General features: G+C 36.4%; 1 protein-coding gene across 1 annotated transcript; it reads right to left on the reverse strand.

Moving 5' to 3' along the window:
* Positions 1–1,866: 1,866 nt before the first annotated feature.
* TYRP1 (tyrosinase related protein 1) lies at positions 1,867–11,774 on the reverse strand. Its single transcript, XM_054286551.1, has 7 exons — positions 11,393–11,774; positions 8,216–8,538; positions 6,728–6,932; positions 5,696–5,863; positions 4,144–4,323; positions 2,608–2,754; positions 1,867–2,072 (listed from the first exon to the last, which is right to left on the reverse strand). The coding sequence occupies exons 1-7, from the start codon at positions 11,772–11,774 to the stop codon at positions 1,867–1,869; spliced, it is 1,611 nt and encodes a 536-aa protein (XP_054142526.1).
* Positions 11,775–20,906: the final 9,132 nt, after the last annotated feature.

The following is a 20,906-nucleotide window of genomic DNA, read 5'->3' on the forward strand; positions in this document are numbered from 1 at the left end:
CTCCTGTCAAGCTTCTGTATGGCTTTTTTACCCATTGAAGTACAAGCACTTCAGAAAGGAAACTCTATTTTTTCTCAGATTATAAATTAGTCAAATGAGTCACAGAGGTAAAAATGTGCAAGCTAAGAACATTCATCAGGTCAGTAACAGCTAAGAATAAAAACCAGGTCTCCTGACCCGAATCCAATTTCATCACCCTACTTTAATCCACTGAAATCAGTAAAGTAGATGACTTTTCAAGTTGCTAGTCAGTACAAGAAAGAAGGCAGGAAAAGGTATTTATGTTGGAACATAAGCTGTTGTTTGCATATGTGAAATACTTAGTGGCTAGACTGTAGGTTAGAGCACAAGAGTACAACAAAAATTTCCTGTTTCTAATTAACTGTGCCATGGGTACTAGAGGTGGATTTTTTCTTTCTCATTATCAGTTATATGTGTAAATTTTTGTTGCTCTCCACAACTCATGCTTGGTAAAGTGGGTTGAGTTGATAACCCATCTTCTACTTGCCTAGCCAAGAGTACTTGTCTACTTGTTTGCATCATTCTCAGTGTATCTCCTTGCAACTAAGTGTGTGTGCCTTGAGCACACCTGGTACCCACTGAAACCCCTGAGGTCAGCATGGCATGTGACTCCTACTTCTACCTAGTAACTTATGTCCAGAAGGGCTGCCTCAGACTGAAGGGGCTCAGTCTGAGTCACTTGCCATTTCTGTGAAGCTGGGCTTAGACAGAAGAGAGGCAAAGGACATCGTGATGTAACATTCAGTTAAAGTTGAGTGCATTCAATAGCCTGAAACCAGGAACACCCCTGTTGTCAGTTAGCGACTCCTAAATTAGATTCAATAATACATCACAGGAAGACAATCTGATGATTTATTGGTATCCAGTTAGGATGAGAGAGAGGAGGTGAGGCTTGAAGCCAGATTCCTCAAGCCGAACCTCAGGCTGTAAAGGCAGGTGTCAGTTTGTTGCTCTCCTGTTGACTTGTGTTGAATTAATTCAACAACCACTGCTTAAGGCTATTTTCCCAAGTCTCTTCTACAGCTTAATGCCTAGGGCTTTCTTTCAAAGTACAAGAGTGGGTTTAAATTCCAGCATGAGACAACTGAAGCAAGGTCTTTCATTGCTGGGGAGAATGCTCTGCAGGGGGGATAGTGGGAGAGAGGAAGGGAGCGAGTGTCAAAAAAAGAAATAAAAATTAAGCTAAGGCTTTTGCCATCTGTCCTTTCTACTGGATGTTCTTGCAGGCAGCTGTATTTGAACACCTGTTTGAAGTTGCCAAATACTGGAGTGGCTTTGACGATGAATATCTTTTCACAGATCCACTTAAAAGCAGCTATTGGTTCATAACTATATTTTGTGAATAAAGTTATATTTCAAATATACCCTTGTTCTCAGAATTCCATTGTCACTTTCTGTCTGGCATGATGACTGTTTTGAAACACATTCTACTCATCTAGCCAAGGTGCTTACTTGTATTTCGTATTCTCCTTCTGTCATGTTCTAGACTTGACCTTTTCACAAAAGTACCTCATAAAAGAATTCTGGGTATAAAAGTTAGATGAAGTCGGATGACATTGGCTGTTGGTAAGTAAACTAATGCTTGGCAAATTTTACAGACATATGCATGGGAAAGGCTTGCAAGTGACCCTTGAAAGCTTCTATTATAATCAACATGGAATTAGCATTGCAAAGAGGACTTATTGACACCTAGGTGTGATGAAAGTGGAAGTGAAACCTGAAGGAAACATACTGAGACAGCTGACAGTTTATGCTCTTTATTTTAAAGCAGGTGGATGACCACCATTTATGAAATAAAGCAAAAAGATCCCCAGTTTCAGTCAGATGCAAAAAAGTGCCATCTCTTCAAACAACAGACTGGCTTGGTGTTGGTATGCCATCATAATCATCTGAGTAGTGCTGATACTGGTCAGTCAGAAGTGGCTGATGCAAGTCATCTTTATTTTTCTTGACACGTACGATACATGCCGCAGCAGCAAAGATAATTGCAACAAGAACCAGTGCAGTCACTATTGCAATAGTTATCATCTCTGTGACACGGAGAGCCCGACCTAAAAGAGGGAAAACAAAAGGATAAGATATTAAAAGAAAGTCAAATAATATGGATGAATACCTGAAGTTCAGACTGGAACTCAGCATTTGTCATTATTCACTGAGTTGGGGAGTAGAAGTAATTCAAATTTTGTTTGATAATTCTTGTTCAAAAATATGAGAAGATTTAGTCTATCTTGCCCCAGCCTATAATCGGTTCTGCACCTTTCTTCTGCCACCTTGTTTGCGAGGATTTGTATTCTCTCCAGTGAGTTAACGAATCTATTTGACATAGGAATGAGGACATTCTGCAAGGTTAAGATCCAAATGAGAACTTCTCCTAAAATTAGGGTGGGTACTGGGAACTTCACGGTGGAACAGTCTCTGACCAGTAGTTATACCAAATCCTAAGCAAACATCTGGAAAGTAAGGTAGGAAAGGAGACAACGGACTTTACAAAGGCAGCGAATATTGTTGGTGAAATTTGAATAAATTTCAAGAGACAAAGATATGAAGGAAAAAAGGGAGAGGAAGTATCTAGGCTGCACAGTTTACCTGGCCACTCGACTTCATAGCTGTATCCCAGGTTTTCTGGTGCAGTAACAAACATTTCATTATTGGTTACTGGAGGCCAGAATGGCACCATGTTGTACTGTCGATTATGTCCAATAGGGGCATTCTCCAGTGGGTATGTTGAGATATCTATATTTGAAAGTCAAATCACACTTCTGTAAATAAATTCAAAATAAGTTGCACTACTTCATTTTTTTTCCAACTCAGGGTTTTGAGTACCCTAGAATTCTTTTTCAGTTGTTCCAGAAGGATTTGTTTCCTGGTGTGGCAGATATAAAGTAAGAGTCTCTATGCTGTCCAAAACCAAGGCCACTAGTGTTATCTCTGGTTTTGAACAGAAATCACCAGTAAATTTTTAAAAATTTTGCCTGTGTTGGGCTTTTTGTTTCTTCTCACTTGGAAAAGGAGAAATATGTCAAAGACTTTTTTCTACATTCCTGCTTTGCCTGATTGTAGCAGTGATGAACAGGAGGACAGTTGATATAAATTCCAGTAGATTTTTTTTTTTGCAACATTATGCTAAATCAGAAGGAAGTCAGCTGAAATAAAAATCAAAACAAAACAGAAAATCCCCAAACCAAACCAAATCAAACCAGCAACAACAGCAACAACAAAACTTAAAACATAACAGAAAGAAAATACTTTGTGGTAAGATGATGCCAAACCTTGCGATAGATCATGTAAGAACCACAAGGGGATACAATTGCTCTCTGAGAGCTGATGTGAGAAAATTCAATGAGGCAGGTTGTGGAAGCTGCACAAAGAAGGCTCAGTTGTGCAGCAACAGCTGCCTTCTGTAGAAGAAGGAAGAGGAGTATAGATTATCCTAGGAGAATAAAGTTGCTGCATTGTGTGGAGGAATACAGTTGCTGCATGTTGCATAGACACAAGAGTTAGACTGAGTTTTTCCCTAGCCCACTGATGTAAGTCTCCTTCCTTCTTTATTTTTTTTCTTTCATTCCTTTCAAATCCTTCCTTCTGTTGTTCCTTTCTCCCTCTTTTTAATTTTCTCCTCTATTACCTTTTTCTGTTCTTGTTGGAATTAAAAAAGCAAGGGCAGAAATGGTAGCTATTTCCTTTAGAAGTATATGGTGATGGTTATTGAATGCTGGTAGTATATAACAAAGGTGGTGAAAATGAATGTGTATGGCACCTGTCCTTCCTTTGACAAGAAGAAAATAGTTATTTACTCCACACAACAGTGGAATATCATTCCGGGGTTACAATGTCCTTGCTCTGTGGAGGCAGTGTATTCCCACACACTGTTTTCTTGAATTGTGGCTGCTGTGTCTGACCAGGTCCCTTCAAAGAGAGTGGTCTGCAATTGGATGTCAATGGGGTGAGGAGGAGAGCTTGCTTGTTACTACTTTGTCTTTGTTAACAATACTAACGCTTGAAATTCCAATCCTCCCTCCTAAATTTAGGGGCATCTTGCTGTCCCAAAAGAAGGAATTGAGTTTTTGTGGCTACAAAGACTGACAACCAGCCATCCTGCTTCTGTCCATGAGAACATCTTACCTGCAGAATGCCGTCTCAGCCACTCATCAAAAAGAGCATCAGTAAATGTGTGCAGGAGGACAAAAATGGGGTCATTTGGTGATAAATGAGTTTGCCCTCCTGTCCCATTCAAAAATAGATGAGCCAAGTTATGAAGACTTCGGACTGCTGGGTCATATTTTCCTGAAGGATCACTGTACCCTGAATATGCAAACAAAGAAGAAAACAAAAATTACAGTGAAGATTTTGTTTGGAAGCTGCAATCTCAGATTAATACTTTTTTGTTTTCTCTGAAATGCATTCATGTTGTTATGTTGCTTTGCTTGAAACAAATGGGTAGCTAATTCTCTACCTACTGACATTTGGGAAATATTCCTGGAATGCATAATTTTCAGATTAAAATAGGCTTTATGAAAGAATGCTTGGAATGTGGACTGCAAAGCTGCTGGGTTCTACCACAAAAATGGTCAACATAGCATGAAAATTAAGGTGTATATTTAGGCCCTAAATATCTTTCACCATAGTTGCATGAGTTTTTTAACTGCTTACTAAAGCAGATGTATCTTGACATTTACTCTAATGAGCTAGCTGTTAGGTTTCCATACATCACTTCCATGCATACTGGGAACACATACTGGAAATCTTCACAGGCTCTGATATTGTTTATTTTTTCAGTGAAGATAGAGTGTAGCTTTGCTTGTGCCCAAAACCTTGTAATCCTCAAGTCAAATGTTAGGATCTGAAGCATCATGAAAACTCCTCCTGTGTTCAAGCTTTGGACTATTGTTCCAGGGAGGGATACATACAGTTAATTTTTTAAAGCCATGTTTGGACACCTAGGTATTGATAGGCAGCAATTTGAACTTTGTAATTTTTCCTGTTAAAAGCTCTGGATTATTAAGGTATAGAAGAAGTTGTTAGGATGCTGTCTGAACAATATAAATCAAATGTTTAGGCTCTTTTTCCTGTTGGGGGTGTGTGTGTGTGTGTGTACGTGTGTTCTGGTGTTGGAGAGTTTAGTTTTAAATGTGCAGAGCTTACAGAAGAACAAGAGTTGTATGTCCTAGAGAGTAGGGCTAGCATGTCTAGCAGTAAATCCTGTACCCAGAGCTCAATTACCATTTCAATACTATTGCCCTAAGTACTACCACAGCTTTCAATTTATTTTCATTTCTTTTCTTTGTTTTAATTCAGATCCAGGAATAACTGCTAGAAGCCCTTGTTTCCTTCATTTAGGGATGCAGCAGCATCAATCCACAGGCAAGGACTGTGTTTTCAACAAAGGCAACTTACTAATTATGTGCCAAGGACCTGAAGTTAGTTTTTACTTAGTATACCAGCAGCAGACTCTTGAGACTTTTATGTATTTTAAGAGACATAAGCTATAGCTATAAAGTAATTTACATAGAGTTTATTTCTGCTTAATAGTGAGCTAATACTTAAAGCTAAGAACAATGCGTTTTTCTTGTCCAACAGCCTGTCTCAAAACTCATACTTCCAACAGGAAAAAGTGGCAAGTCTGCTCCCTGACTTATTTGGAGTTGTTCCAGGTCTTTTTATTTGCCATGTTTACCTTCTACTGTGTTACGGAAACTGTCTGTTGAATTGGAATAAAAAGGAGGAGTGTCAAATACACCAACTTCCAAACACTGAGCAACATCCTCAGGCTCTGGGAGACGCTGCACCATAGGTCGTGCTACATTTCCAGCAGGATTCCTTCGGATGGGACCACCCTCAGTACCTGGAAATGGAAAGAAGAGAGAAAACAAGGTTGGTGGACCAGTAGGCCACAGAATGAATCGCTCTCATGACTGAATCATGGCAAAAAAAATCCCTCAAAAATTATATTTTCACTGAATGAACTGGTCAGTTCCTTATGTTTTGCAAAGAATGCTCATGGGGCCCTGTGTTCTGGATTCTCTGTTCCAGGATTTAAAAAGTCATCTAGAAGCTTCTTACTGAAGTTTGTTGTTCTCTAAGTGATTTAGAAAAATTTTCTACAGACTTTCATGTGATTTCCTGGTGAAATCTAGGCCAACATTATTGAGGATGTCCTGATAGAGTAGCTGGGAAAAAGATTATGTAAATTACTAACCCGATATTGGGGGATTCTTATTTTTTGCCCCGTATTTCCATGATGATGCTTATATGAAGAAACTTACTGGTATTTTAAAAATTATTTTAATTTGGGTAGGTATGTTAGAATGTGGTATTACTCACATTCAAAACATGGTGCACGTAGTTATTATGGGGATTTGTTGGATGTTTCATTTTAGGAACAGAACGGCATGAAGGTGATAAATGGAGTAGTCAGAAGAAATGTTAAGCTTCGGTTAAGAAATAACACTGCCAGATGTAATTATTTATGGTGTAAGAGATGAATTAGTACTGCATAAGAAGGGAAGGCAAAGCATTTAATCATTCTTCTTCTACAAGCTTCTGATAGTATGTATTATCTCAACAGACTGATTAAACATGGATCAAGAATATTCAAAAACCACTTTAAGATCTTTTGGCTGGAAAAAGCAACTGCAATGTTAAGCATTATATTTATTTATTATTAAGAGAATTTTCTCTCAAGAGATCTTTCATCATTCATGCTTACTGTTACAGATGGTTCCCAAGGTTTCATAATCCTCCACATTTTCACATAGCACTCGCCACTGAGAGAAGATTGAATTCTGGCTTATAAGAGAGACATCAAAATTGCTTCTAGCTCCCATCAAGTCATCTGAGCAGATATCACATGTGTTTTGTCCTGTTGCAAAGTTCCAGTAGGGCAGTCCAAAAGTGGGGTCCTGTAGCATGTTCTAATCCATATAAATATGGTATTACTATGTGTTTTGCACAGGCAGCTATAATATTTACTGCTAGAAGAATGTTAAAATAACAGCTAAATACATCTTGGTAAAAAGTTAGAATCCTGCCTTATAGAAGAGAAGACCTCTATGGAAAATTCATGTAGAAGCTTTTGGTAGTTTTTCACATTGATACCTTTGTTCAGCAGAGCAGATAGCTGTACTACTGAACTGAATCATGGATCTCCCCCACTAATAAGACAGTACCTCTGCCCCAAAACCATATTGTGAGAAGTAAGAAACATAAATTAACGCTGAAACCCCATTTTCCAAATATTTTTAATGGCCTGTCAGTGAAAACAGTGTTTGTAGTTCACATAATAAATAGGTGTGGAACTGAAGGAAATATAAAGACTAGGGGCACCAGCTTTTCCAATTGGCATTGTTTGGCTCAAGTATGGGTTAGAATTGGACAGTTCTGGAGTTAATGAGGCAAAATTACTTTGACTAATGATCAAGTCTACGACATAAATAGGAATATATATTAAATCACAGAGAGATAGAACTTCTCAGGGCTTTCACTTAGAGAAATGCCACTGATGACAAATGTATGTCTTGGAACGGAGTTTGTGCCTCAGCCTGATGTAAAGCAATTAAAGCTAGTGGAAAGACTGAAGTAAGTTCAGACACTATTTAGTCCTGACCTTGAAAACTTAATTCTTGTTTTTTTAGGAAGGATGGTGGTTCATAAAATACTATACCCATTTTGTGAATAGGTCCACATAAGAGAAGGGAAAAAAAGAGAGTCATTGATTTATGGAATGGGGTATAACAAAACACTAATTTCTCTAACCAGTTACACAAACTAAATGTGATTCTGAATCCCTAAGCCATCTCTGTTATCACTTTCTTAAGAATTTCTGCTGCTTTAGTTAATGTTATTCAAGAATAATGGCCATGAGATTAAAAACACCACTGAAAATAACTTTGTTGGTGCAATAAAATGTCTTATATCTAGAATACATCTTTTTTTCCATGAGATTTTTATGGAAATTTTAGGTTTTTTATTGCTGTGATTAAAATATTGTATTTAAACATCTCTATAAAAATGACAGTCTGAAGCCTAAATGCATTCTATTAAATTTTGTATACCAAATGGGTTACTGAAATTGAAGCAGAATCACTTCAACACGTAGGGAAATCTGCTGTCATTTTTGCCTATTTTAATACGGAGTGAAGTTCTTTAACTGTACAGAACATAGCATGAATACCAGTAAACATTACAGGAACTTTACCTGCATGTCTCTTTCAAGCTGCAATAGATGGTACCTATGCCACGTGACAAAAGCTGGTCCCTCATGAGAGAAATCAACTCCTCCAAAACTCTGCTGCCCTGCGCCAAGGAAAGTCTTCCTGACAGAATAATAATGGGACCACACAAAGTAGTTATAAATGGAGATATTCTCGAACTGAGGTGTGTTGCCATCTGGTCCAAAGATTTCTTCACGTCTTCGTGTGGCAATAACGATGTCAGGATGGACTGTCACCTTGGCTTGGTGTAAGGCATTCACAAAGCGATTCCTTTCTTCTGCACTTAGATCCAAAAGATTCCTTCTGACTGTGATAATACAGAAGAAGCAAGTTACCAAAGTAATAGACGCTGAAGCCTGATCTCAGAGAACTTGTTTATTGTGTTCCTAACAATTCTGGGTAAGTCCCTTTTTCTTCAAGTATTCACCTTTTTTTTGTTGGGGAAACTCACTGAGCATAAATAGATAATGTTACTTATTTTGAGAAAATCTGAAATAAATTAAAATAGAGCTCCAATCCTTGCAATTTTAATACTTTTAAGAGTACTGTTATAGATTATCTTTCCATCTCGCTAGACAAAAGACTAAGACTATACTTTGTCATGCAAACCTTTCAGAACTTCATCCAATATATTTAAGTTTCCTGTGGTAGTACTTTACAGGAAATAAAGACTATAAACCAATTTATAATAATCAGAAACCCTCTGTTTGGCAATTTAATGAAGAATTATTTTTTTATTCTTGAAGCTTTGTAGGAAAAATGGCAGATTCACCAGTGAATTATTCTGAATTTTACACAGTACAGTATTATTTAATCTGAGATTCTCTCTTATTTTATCTCTTTAACCTGACATTATTAACAATTACCACATATTAGTCCTTTTTAGCAGTGCATCTCAAAATAAGGAAAAAATGCCATTGTCCACACATAGAGAGTGAAACAAGGAGGATAACTGACTTGTTGAAATAGCAGTGTTTTAGCAAGAAGAGCTGAGTTCAGATCACCTTAGTCCTTCTTTTACCTGGTCTGGGAAAATCTTTGACTAAATTTAGACTAAGATAAAGATAGAAGTCCTCACAATTGTTTTTCAATATTTACTTATTGTCATTATAAAAAATACTGTAAAAATCCATATCTCATTGTCCAAATTAATGATCAATTATGTTTATATTGATCAATTATGTTGAAGAAGCAACAGATCTTCAACATGAATCTATATGAAGAATAAAAGTGAATTATGTTTCACTAAAAAAAAATATTCGGAGAGGGATAATTAAGCTTCTTAGAAATTTAAATAAAGTCTTTCCTGAAACATGAATTTCATCCAAGGACAGGGTATCCTGAAATATATTTTTTTGTTTTGCAGAACTGAACTGACATGGACGGAACCTCATCACTGAAGTGATGGGTTTTTAGTTTTGCTGGTTTTTTGGTTGGTTAGTTGGTTGGTTGGTGGTTTGGTTGATTGATTTGTGGTGTTTTTGTAGTGTTTCAAGTGGAGAACTCTAATTGTCCATCTAATTTTGATTTACATAGGCATCTTACATTTTCATTCCTAAAGTATATGCTTGAACCACAACAAAAAATTGTGGCTATTATTAGAGTTAGTCATGAACTGAGAAGATATAAAGACACCAAACTGCATTTTATAGCAATTTAGTATGGATGTACTGACAGTATTCCAGTACTTATTTCTAAAATCTGAGCAGATGGGGCCAATGGATCTGTGAATGGGCAAAAGAGGTGACCTCAACATGGAAACCTAGAGCATAAGAGGAAACTAAATTACACTTTTTAAATTCATGTTATCGTGCATGATGTATCTGGTTTATTTGGTGTTTTAATGCATTGTAAAGGATTTAATGTGAGAAAAGTAAAATGTGCTGTTGTATATTCTAGAAAATTACCTAAAACTTCTATTTGCCTGTCTCTAGTTTTACATCAACTTTGTGTGTAACATTTATCTCTTGATTATTCTTCAGAGTTGTTATCATTGCAAAATCGAATAGGTCAGAATTTCAGAGAGTGCAATCTGGCTTAGCATGCCCAATTCACAAGTAATACTTTCTGCTTTCTAGCTTAGTTCTTGAAGCTCAAAGAATAGGAAAAAAAAAATTCAAAGATTTTTCCCGTAGCTATCAATAAGTTATTATTAAGGAATTGTTGTTAAAATTTTGATTTGGTAAGTGGTCGTTTGTTAACCCTTTCTTGGACATGCTCTTACATCCATGGAATGTTCCCTTATCTGGTGAAAAAGTCAGTGCTGATTTCTGTTTCTGCAGAAATAAACACTGCATATTTGTGCTAGAGAGCTCTTGTTTAACATATCAACAGAACCTATTGCTCATTTTGGAGGGAATTATGGATTTTACAGGATTTCAGTAACATCGTTGAAGTTAAAAGTGTATAAATTTAAAAATAAGGATTGAACTGTTGTCCATTCAGATGGTTTTCAGATGAGAACAAGGATGTGTCCCCAGGCCTGTTTGTCTTTTTAAATTTCCCTATAATATTCAATATATTTCCAGACCTGCAAGGATTTCATAACAATTTTTTTAAAAAAATTAACTCTTTAGTGATATGCTAGACTTAACTGAAACTGGAGAACTGAAGAAGGGCTTACCACACCCTGGACAGATTCCTTTGAGCTGTCCACAGTCGTGGCTAATGTTTTTGAAGATATTGAGAGCAGCAGGACAGTAAAAATATACCAGACCAGGTATATAGTTTAGAATTTTTAAGGGACTTTGAATAAAAAGAGCAGCTAAAATAGTCAAAGGTATTGAACCTATTGAGGTACATATTATTCCCAAACACACTCACAAACACATGTGCGTGCCTATATACATTGTTTTACACCTAAATCCAAATAGTAACTTTTTTTTCCAATATTGATGGGTCTGTTCTTTAATGGTCTTTGATGCGTTGGCTGGAAGTTTCTTTTCTTCCTTTTAATGGATAGTAAGTATAAGTAATTTATACACATGCTGAACAGCTCCTCTAGCACCTGCTTTAACCACTTTAGCAACATACTAAAATGCTAAATAAATATAATAGACATTTTGTACCTTAAAGAGAACAAATCCACTAGGTCCATTTAGAAGCAAGAGCTTCTAAACTGACAAAGAGCAATTTCCATGTCATATTCCTGATGGTCTTACCTATGCTGATCTGTTGGCTGCAGGTGGGTCCGGTCCAGCCAGGCCGGCAGGACCCGCAGTTGTACCCGGAGAAGTTCCCATTGCAGCGGCAGGTTTGGTTGAAGAAGCGGATGGGCCACTGCTCGCGGTCATCCCGCCCGTCGTGGATGTACTGCGGGCCGTGGGGCCGCGAGTCGACCGTCACCGGCACGCACCGGCCCCGGCCCGTGGACACGCCGCACCGGTCGGTGCCGGGCCCGAACACAGGGAAGTAGTCTGGGCAACACATGCCGCTCCTCAGGGACTCAACAGTTGCGCACTGCCGGGGGAACTGAGCTCCAGCTTGGCCCAACATGGTCAGAAGCAGTGGCAGGGAAAGGTGGAGCAGCGTGGGGATCCGCATGACAGCGGGTCAGGCAGAGCCGGCTTGCTCCCAGAGCTGGCTGTCCACACACACTGATCTGCCCTCCTGTGATGGAACACCCAGTTCCCTTTACGTAGAGAGAGAGGAAGCGAGAGAGAAAGCACAATAAAAACAAGTGATACAAATTTCTGGGCTACCTGTTTCATCCCAGAAAATTCCTTCTAACTCTACACTCTTATCTGAAAAGGCAGACAACTGTGACCACAGACACTAATGTTCTTCTCATTATCTGCATGAAAGATAGCAAATAAGTAGATCTATATTTGCTCATTAATTTTTAAATTCGTCCAAAATGTTCATTCACATTTTACACTTGCCAGACACATTTGCTTCACTGCCGCAAAGTTCTAAAACCTAAGGCACCAGTTTTCTGAAACTTTTTTTTTCCCGCCCCCTCCTTCCCTCCCCCGGTTCATGCCTTTTCTGCATTTAACTAGTATATCTTGTTCTCCCTCAGTTTTCTTGCTGTTCTCCAGTGCCAGCTCCAACATAAAATAAAGCTATACTTGCTCATGCATTGTACCTGTTTTCTCTTCGTGGTACCTCTCCACTGCTGAGATCTTGTTCTATCTCTGCACGTCCTATGACTGTCTAACCTGAAATAAGCACGGCTAATTTCTCTCCTGGTTCAGTCTGCCTGCTAATCCTTCTTGTACCAACACAGAATGGCTTGGCCTCACTCTCCTTCCTCTCTTAATCCCCTTTCTACTTCAGTGCATTTCTCTGGACTTTAAGTACTTGAACAGCACATGATTTCTTTCATGCTTATCTCCTTGTGATTTTACAAGTTTTAGCAAAGGTCAGAGACAAATACTTGAATTCAAAACAGAACAAATGTGAAGTTGGTTTTTGTTTGTTGTTTTTTTTAAATTACATGCAAAGAAAGGCTCATTTGAAAGCAGACAAAGAACAGTGGGGCAAATCACTTTTAATAGACACTTAGTTAAAGTTCTTAAGATGGTATTTTCAAGATCAGGCTGAAGTAAGTAATTAAGAAATGTTATTTATAAAATTAAAGACTCCAATTTTTAAACTTAAAACTTTAGTTTAATAATTTATTTTATACTAAAATAAAAATATAACTATCATATTCAAATTTCATTAAATACTAAGTTTTGAGCAGGTGCTATGAAGGGAAATCAAACAAAGAAATTGACAAGTCTCTTAAATAAAAAAAAATGCTTCTTTAATCACTGCAAAGATGATTTCTGCTGTGCAAAAATGGCCTTATTCAAGTGATTGCTCTCTTTCTTAGCTTTCAATAAGAATGGATGTCAGTGAGGTGAGGATATGTCAAATAGGGTGAAGATATGTCAAGAAACATCTTAACTGGCATCAAGACAAAACATTAACAAGTTTTCTGGGAAAATGTTCAATCAGACTATAATTGGCATCAAGCAGGAAATGGATTACCTGCTTTTTCTGCTTCCCTATATGCAAGTCATAATGTGAGAATGCACCCAATTCTGGCAGAAAAAAGAAACAGTTTTTGTGGTATTTTTATTCTTGCCAACCAGCCATGCACCAGAGCAGTGAACCTTGCCCTCTGTGCCTTGTATAACTCAACATACTTGCTTCAGGGTAGGACCTAGATTTTTAGTACACTTCTCTGTCTCTGTAATTCATTCTCCATTTGCAGACAGTAATATTTCCTAGTCCTCAAATGAACCTCTTTTCTATTCTGACTTCCACTTCATTCTCCATTTTAGCCTACATTTTCTTCTTTACTAGCTTATCCTGCTTCTTTCCAAGCTTAAACCTTGTCTCTTTGAACATGTCTATTGGGATACATGTGACACAAATTCACTGTTTTCACGTTAGAAGGTAAACCAGAGCTGGTAAAAAACCTCTTGAGATTTTATCTGAAAAGAACTTAAAGTTCAAAGAAGAAGTATACAGGTTTTCACCATGAATATTTAGCAAATACAGCAAATTCATAATAAGCTTTAAAGGGATAAATGCTGCTCCTTAGACAAAGCCCCAGTAAAACAGAGCAAACAGATGTACTGACTGGGGTTTTCTGGCATCATAAAACTTCCCCTCATAATGGTGTACATGATTTAGATATTTTGTAAACCTCTTGCACAGAAAACACCTATGAATGCTTTACGACAGAGGCGCACTGCTGAGGATCATAAACCCTCTTTGCCAATGGATGTTCCCCTGGACATCCTGTTGGAAATCTTGCTGCACTGTTTGGTGGAATGCAGTCCTTTTTATAATCTTTATTTTGATGTTCTTGCCCTTTGAGATATATTGTGTTTAAAGACTCCTGCTCCCCTACTGTGCCTGGAATTATTTGACCTTGGAGATTACCCAAATGCACATCTGTGTTTCTGTGGCTCAGTTCAGAAAGGGCTTGTCCACAAAAGCAAGGTAATGAGGAAAAGTCAATGTGTGAACACCAACTCAATAATTGCCTGTGTGGACTAAAAGACCCAAAAAGAAAGTTATTTAATATGCTATATGTTTCCATATACCTTGCACAATTCTCTTTTATTTTAAATATCAGTTCTTGATGCTGAGAACAGATCTCTGTGCAGACACATATGTTTAGCTGTGGTAGTACCCTAGTCTACTGGACAAGGTTATAAAAATTCAGCCAGTTCTATTTGTGCTTGATGAAACCTGAGTTACTGATTCTGCCTCACCCCATGCCATCAGGCCTACAGTCAAACATCAGTTCTCTGAGAGCTACCAGTGGTCTTTACTAAGAGTCGGAATACAGGCATCTGTTTGTTTAAAATATAAAAACACAGTGTGCATTCAGAAGCTCCATTCTTTAACACATGGAAAGACATGTGATTGTAATGAAACTTATACATGCATTTTTCTTCCTATGAAACAGTACCTTTAAGAAGCATTAAAGGTCAGTGCCAGGAAACAGATCATTATCAATGGCACTCATGGAGCATATACAGCAGAAGATAATTGCCTGTTTATGTAAACTCTCTCTTTGTAGTTCTTCGGTTGTCATAGGCTTATTCAGTTCTACACATTTGAATAAGTAAACCACATTTTGAGATTTGTCTATTTCTTTTATTTTAGCTGGTACATTCTAACAGTACTATGCGAGATGATTGTAAAAGAGAGCATAACTTACCTAGTTGTTTCTATTTTCATGAAGAGAAAGGGGAAAAAGAAAATAAGAGCCTACTAATTTAATGTTTTTCTAGCATACTATAAACAATAATCAGTTAAAACTACTATCTCAAGGCATCAGTAGAGAGCTGCAAACTTTAAAACAGAAATGATGCTGGAGTTTCATTAACAGAATATATGAATGCAAAAAAGTATTCATTTACAAATAAATAGCAAATGAATGAGCAACAAATAACAGCGATGTTAATTGATCTGCAGCCTTTAATTTTCTGCTTTCATTCAGAAAAACAACCTGTGCAAAACTTATTGCTGAAAATCTTTTAGTGAGATTAAAACTTGCAGTGAAATTGAGACAAGATTTTCTTACTGATATTTATCATGCAAACTGTAGAAGTATATTATAAGAAGGAGCACATAATTTCATTTTTCCCACAAACCTTAGGTCTTAGCAAATTACTTTGAGCTAGAATTAATGAGTGCAGCTATGGACATCTAAATCTCAGTGCTCTGTTAAATAACCAATTTGCTGTAGTAGTAAGACAGTGGACCAGCCTCAGATAATGAAAATCAACTCAGTCCCATTGGTTTTAATGAGACATAGAATTACAGTCAGGTGGAGGCAGATTGGCTCATTTGTGTAGGTTAACCTTCAGCAGGCTTATTTGTGACAAGAATACTACAAAAATAATGCTGACTGTTGCAAGCAGTACTTCCCAGATAATTCTACTACCTATTGCCCTAGCCTATGTTGTCTCCCTTTTTGTTAGGCAATTGAAAACTGAACCAGTGGTGAATATGAAACTGCACTTAGTGCAACCTTATGAAATCAAAAATATCATTCCAATGAATGGAAATAAAAATATTTCTTTTTTACATTTGTTTGGAGTGAGCATAAGGTTTTCACACATTCATTAAATTTCTTCCTCTCTTCCTAGTGTCATATGTTGTGTCAGATATGGGAAGTCCCATTGTATCTAAGACATATCTCAGATATGGAGCAATATTATTCATTTTCCTAGGAAATCATGAATATACTGTTCTGTATTGCACTGCAAGATTTAACTACAGATTAATTTTAATTAAAGGAATATTATTTAGTCACTTTTCTTATTGGCAACAACTTTCTCAACTTCATCCATCAGACTGCATGATTCTTACTAAGTAATTAAATTACTCTCTGAGAGTAGGACTGTCATATTTTTATCAAGTGCTTACTTTTTCTTGCAAATAAGGTAAATTCTAAATTCTACTTTCATTTTGAGAGAATATGTATACCTTTCTTGAAAGCTGGACCAACTATAAATCCACGTATAGGAAAGATAAATAAAGCAAAGAAGATTTTTATCAGAAGTTTTGATAGCCTGATTAAAGAAAACAAAATTAAATTAAATTAAATATTGATACTGCTTTTCTTTAAAGTATCAAATTTTTACAGTAAATCTTACAAATGCTGTAAACAATTTAAGCAAAAGGAATAATTTTAGTCATACCTACTCCATAATATGTTCTATTCATCTAAAGTTTTAGGCATGTACTTGAATGTGTGTTATAATGCTAACAATTTCTGAACAATTCCTCCATGTTTTTGTTATTCTGGAATGATACCAATGAGCTGAAGTATGGCTGAGAAATGAAATTGGCCTGTAGTTGCTTCTGTAAAGTAAAGTGCAGAAAATTTACTCTGTGTTTGTAGTTCAAAAGTTCACCTTCAGCAGGGAAACGTATAGGTAATTGGAGTCTTTATTGCTTTCACCAAACACAGTCCAGTGCCTAGAGAGATCTGCAGTTTCAAAATGATGCAATAGAGGTGACAAATGACTGCCTACAGAGAAATGAGTGAGAACTAAAAGAGTGTTGCAGATAGGCATAAAATGAAAATAAGTAGCACTTGTCTAAGAGTTTGAAATAGCTGCAAAATAGCACGCATCACTTTTGCCTCTTGAAAATATATGTGGGGTTTGAAAGCAGTATTTCAGAGAAACAGTTGACTGGCAAAGGCACAAAATTGGGTAGAGCTTCCAGAAAGCAGAAAGCATGTTGTTGAGCCTCGGATCATTAGTTTTACTAATGAGTGACTGTTGATGAAATCTGACTTTCTCAGTAGCCTAAGGTGAAGGAACTAAAGTGTGCTTTAATCCTAGGGGCAGCCATGGTAGCTTTCCTAGGGGCAGCATTAGAGGTAGCTTTGTGTTGTGCGCAACTACAGTGAGCACACCACTTTGATTGCCACATTGCAGTTTCAGCTGGACCATGTAAAACTCTGAACTACAGAATAGGAAATTGTCTAACATAGTGTTAGAATGGCTGTCAGTGAGGTCTGGAAGTGGAGAGTGTCTCTGCACAGGCAGAATTTACAGAAATTAAGGTGTCCATCACCAACAGTGCTGTGCACATGTCATGCTATGCCATGCTCTCATCTATCCACCTGCCAGTGCAATGTTAGGGAAATTTATCCTCCTCTGACCATACTGTAGGGAGATACTAATCAAGAAGTGATATGTGTTTTGTTCTTATTGTAGATGCACTTTGGGCAAGCTACTGAAGTAAATGGGAATTTTGCTACTGATTTTAAAGTTAGCAGTGTAAAAGCCAAACAAACCTGAATTAAAACAAACCCCAGATAAAGGTAGATTATTCTGTCAATTTATATTATCTCCTCTCCTCCCCTTTCAGATCAAATAATTTTCAAGGGCAAAGATAGTGCATGTCTAACACATTTTATTCCTCACAGAACACCTTGAAATTGAAGACATAAGAAGTCAGATTATTGTTTGGAATAAATTTGTCATAGCTCCAATAAATTATACTGTTCAGGATATGCCCATTGATGTTCAAGAAGTTACAATAATTTATATTTAGTGAGAATCAAGTCTTCCATATTTCAATAAACTGAATCATTATTTTTCCCTTTGCTGAAGTGGTTTCCATGAAAAATTATCTTCCAGTGTTATGAATTAAAAGACCTGCTGGATTACACATACTATCACATGGCATTTTGTTCCAGGCCTTGAAAAAAGAAAAAAAATACTGGCACAAGACTAATTTGTTCTTAAAATTCATATTATTCCATTGATAGACACAAAGACTTTAGACTGAAGCAAATAAATTGTGCACTAGGTAATATAGATTAATAGCTCATGTTTCGTAGGTGAAGATACTTTGTAGGGAGATATCCTACCAAGCTAATATATGATGTTTTTAAAAGTATTTTTAAAGAGTAATCACTGACATATTTGCAAAGCAAATAGAAAAGAGTTCAGTGCAAAAACAGCCTCTTAGCTATTTATTGACAAGAGAAAATGACCTAATAGCTGCTGTCTCCAGTGTCAATGTTTTTCTCAGAGCCCACTGAAAGAAACAATATTCTCTCTTTTGACTTTACTGCACTAAAAATCATGACAGATTTTTACTACATTAAAAATCATGACAGATTTTTAATATGCAATCACATATTACTTGCTCTAAGACATAGAATTTTGAAGCCCCTCACAAACTTTCTGAGTTACATTAAAAGATTTGCTGAAAATTATATTACATTTATGGGTTAAATGGATGAAGACTTTTTGGTCCTATGGAAAATCTGTGACATTTTTGTCATGCCAATGGCTTGTAAAATGTTTTCATTTGCAGCAGTAGAAATTGATGCTGGTGTATTAGATACCAAGACTAAAGGACATGACTGAAATGCTAATGATTAGGTAGAAAAAAAGAAGATATTTTTATTATTTTTATAACCCACATATAATGAACAAAGCCCTATTTTAAATTTTTACCACTACCTTACATGAGGTCTCACAACTGTCAAAAGGCATGAGGAAAAGCAAGGGAGGCTGCTGTAAGTGATGATGTTAATATCATAATTGTGCCATTCTGTCCTTTAAGGACTATCCTTTGCCGAAACACAGTGCTAACCTTTTACTTATGGAAGGAATATCTGCAGATACATTTTGAAACCAAAGTTTGTATTTATTATTTATTAATATGAAGGTTCAAGTAACACTTTTTTGCAAAAAATGATGGAATCCTTTATCAGAATTAGTCTGAACAAACGCAATAAAGCCATTTAATGTGTCACAGTATTTTAAGTCAAATAGGATATCTCCATTCACTTCGTAATGCAGACTGTTTTATCACACAGTTACTGAGCCATTTATTCTGAAAATGGAACAGTGTTTTATTCCAGCTTTAAATGAAGTTGATAAAAGTATAAGAATTGATGTTAAGGAGTACTAAGTCCCATGGTCGAACAAAACCCTTGAGGATTTCATTTTTGATCAGGCCTGATAAATCTCATTAATACTTGATATCTTTAATGCCACAGATAAAATAAAAAATGTACCTGATAATGTGTAAAGGATATTTATATTATCCCTTGCTGTATATTATCAACTAGCTGATTTGCGTACAAAAAGCTATGTTTCTCCAAAAAAACCCACAGACCCTATTAACCTTTGCAACATAGTAGGAAATCTATACATTAAAATCTAATGAGCAAGGAATACAATTACACCTCGTGAACACAATTTTTTAATGTTGTCTAGATGGATTTAGGGTCCTGCTTTGGGTATATTTCAGAGGGTTATCTCCCTGCACAAGCAAAAAAGAAATGCTGTCTAACCTTCCCTTCTGTGAGTAGTTAATAAAAGTAGTTAATAAAAGTTAATAAAAGTAGTTAATATTTTTTTGATGATAAAACTACCACCTCCTGCTCAGAAATCCTTAATTGAATGAATATTTAAAAATGAGAGTAGGTACACTAATGCAAAGCCCTATGGGATCTCATATCACAATGAAAACGATAAGCTATGAAATCGGATTCCAGTATTGTGGAAGCAGTGAAAGTCAAAACTGCATATGTGCATTTCAGGCAAGGATCACAGGCTACTTCTAAATGCCATGAGCACTAATGGCTCCAATATGCACAATGATTTACAGGAATGTCATAGATATCCTTTAAGACTTTGTCATTTTTTCCATTGACTAGGAGGACTTACCAAGGAAATTAATGAATAAAGAACTCAAGAGGATCAAATAAGCATGTAAGAGAAATATGTCTAATGATGACAGACATATATAAGTATCAAAAATGTTGAGCTATTTGGTGAACGAAATGCTCATGAAACAGATGATTACTGTAAGTGCAGCTTTTTCAGAGTAGGAGGATCTTTTTAGTTAATAATATTTCTTGTATTGATTTTTGTCAGACAAAAGTGACAGAACATTTAGCCATGGTTGCTTTTATCTTTCTGCAATTTTTGGATGAACTTGTTGATATGTTTTTGATAGACTTTGGAAGAAAAAGTGCTGTTTTAAATATTATTGATGCAGACTTCTATTAATGCTATCACATTGTCTTTTGAATAGATACTCTATCAAATTGCCAATATTTTTTAGAGGAGGGATTGACATTATGTTGACCAGACTAGTTGTCACCATTTTTTGTTTTGTGTGGTATTTTACCATCAGCACACTTCCAGTCTGGTAGCATCTCAAGCAGAAATGATTCCTTAAAAATATTTTGGTCTTGTTTTTATTAGCAATAACAATTTGTTGTTGCATCTTACAAAATTCTTATCACCAATTCTAGATCTTGTCTCAAAGAGCTGAGCTGCTTTCATGCCTTCCACACACTTTTCAAGGTATGTAAACAATGTTTCTTTTTCATCAAAGGATAGATTTGAATTTAGGGAAAATAAAGACCTAATCTCTAAAAAAACCACTGTCAAATTTAAGAAATGTAGGACAGCTCTTGGATAAATTTATAAAGTAAACAAATAATTTCTACTTGAAAAATGGAAGAATGAAATTCCTTTCAAATGTTGCAGTTTCTTTGCATTTTTCAAGGTTTTCTGAATGCATTATAGCTCTTTGGAGGCAGTTTCCTTCATTTTCCAGATAAAGGTTCCTCTTTTGGTTCCTCTTTTGTTTAACCTATGCTTCTTCCTCCCATTAGACTGCAAGTGCATCAATCACAATTCAAATTATATTTTTAAGGCAGAGTGTGGGTGG

This window comes from Melozone crissalis, unplaced genomic scaffold (genome assembly GCF_028551555.1).
Source record: "Melozone crissalis strain CALT ecotype California unplaced genomic scaffold, PUWL_Pcris_2 ptg000005l_1, whole genome shotgun sequence".
Classification (NCBI taxonomy): domain Eukaryota; kingdom Metazoa; phylum Chordata; class Aves; order Passeriformes; family Passerellidae; genus Melozone; species Melozone crissalis.

Coding starts and splice junctions, on each gene's coding strand:
- TYRP1 (XM_054286551.1), bottom strand. CDS start 11,774: ATGCGGATCCCCACGCTGCTCCACCTTTCCCTGCCACTGCTTCTGACC. Junction 8,539..11,392: donor CAGCCAACAGATCAGCATAG/GTAAGACCATCA, acceptor GTATTATCACAG/TCAGAAGGAATCTTTTGGAT. Junction 5,864..6,727: donor CTTGGGAACCATCTGTAACA/GTAAGCATGAAT, acceptor TTCCATTTCCAG/GTACTGAGGGTGGTCCCATC.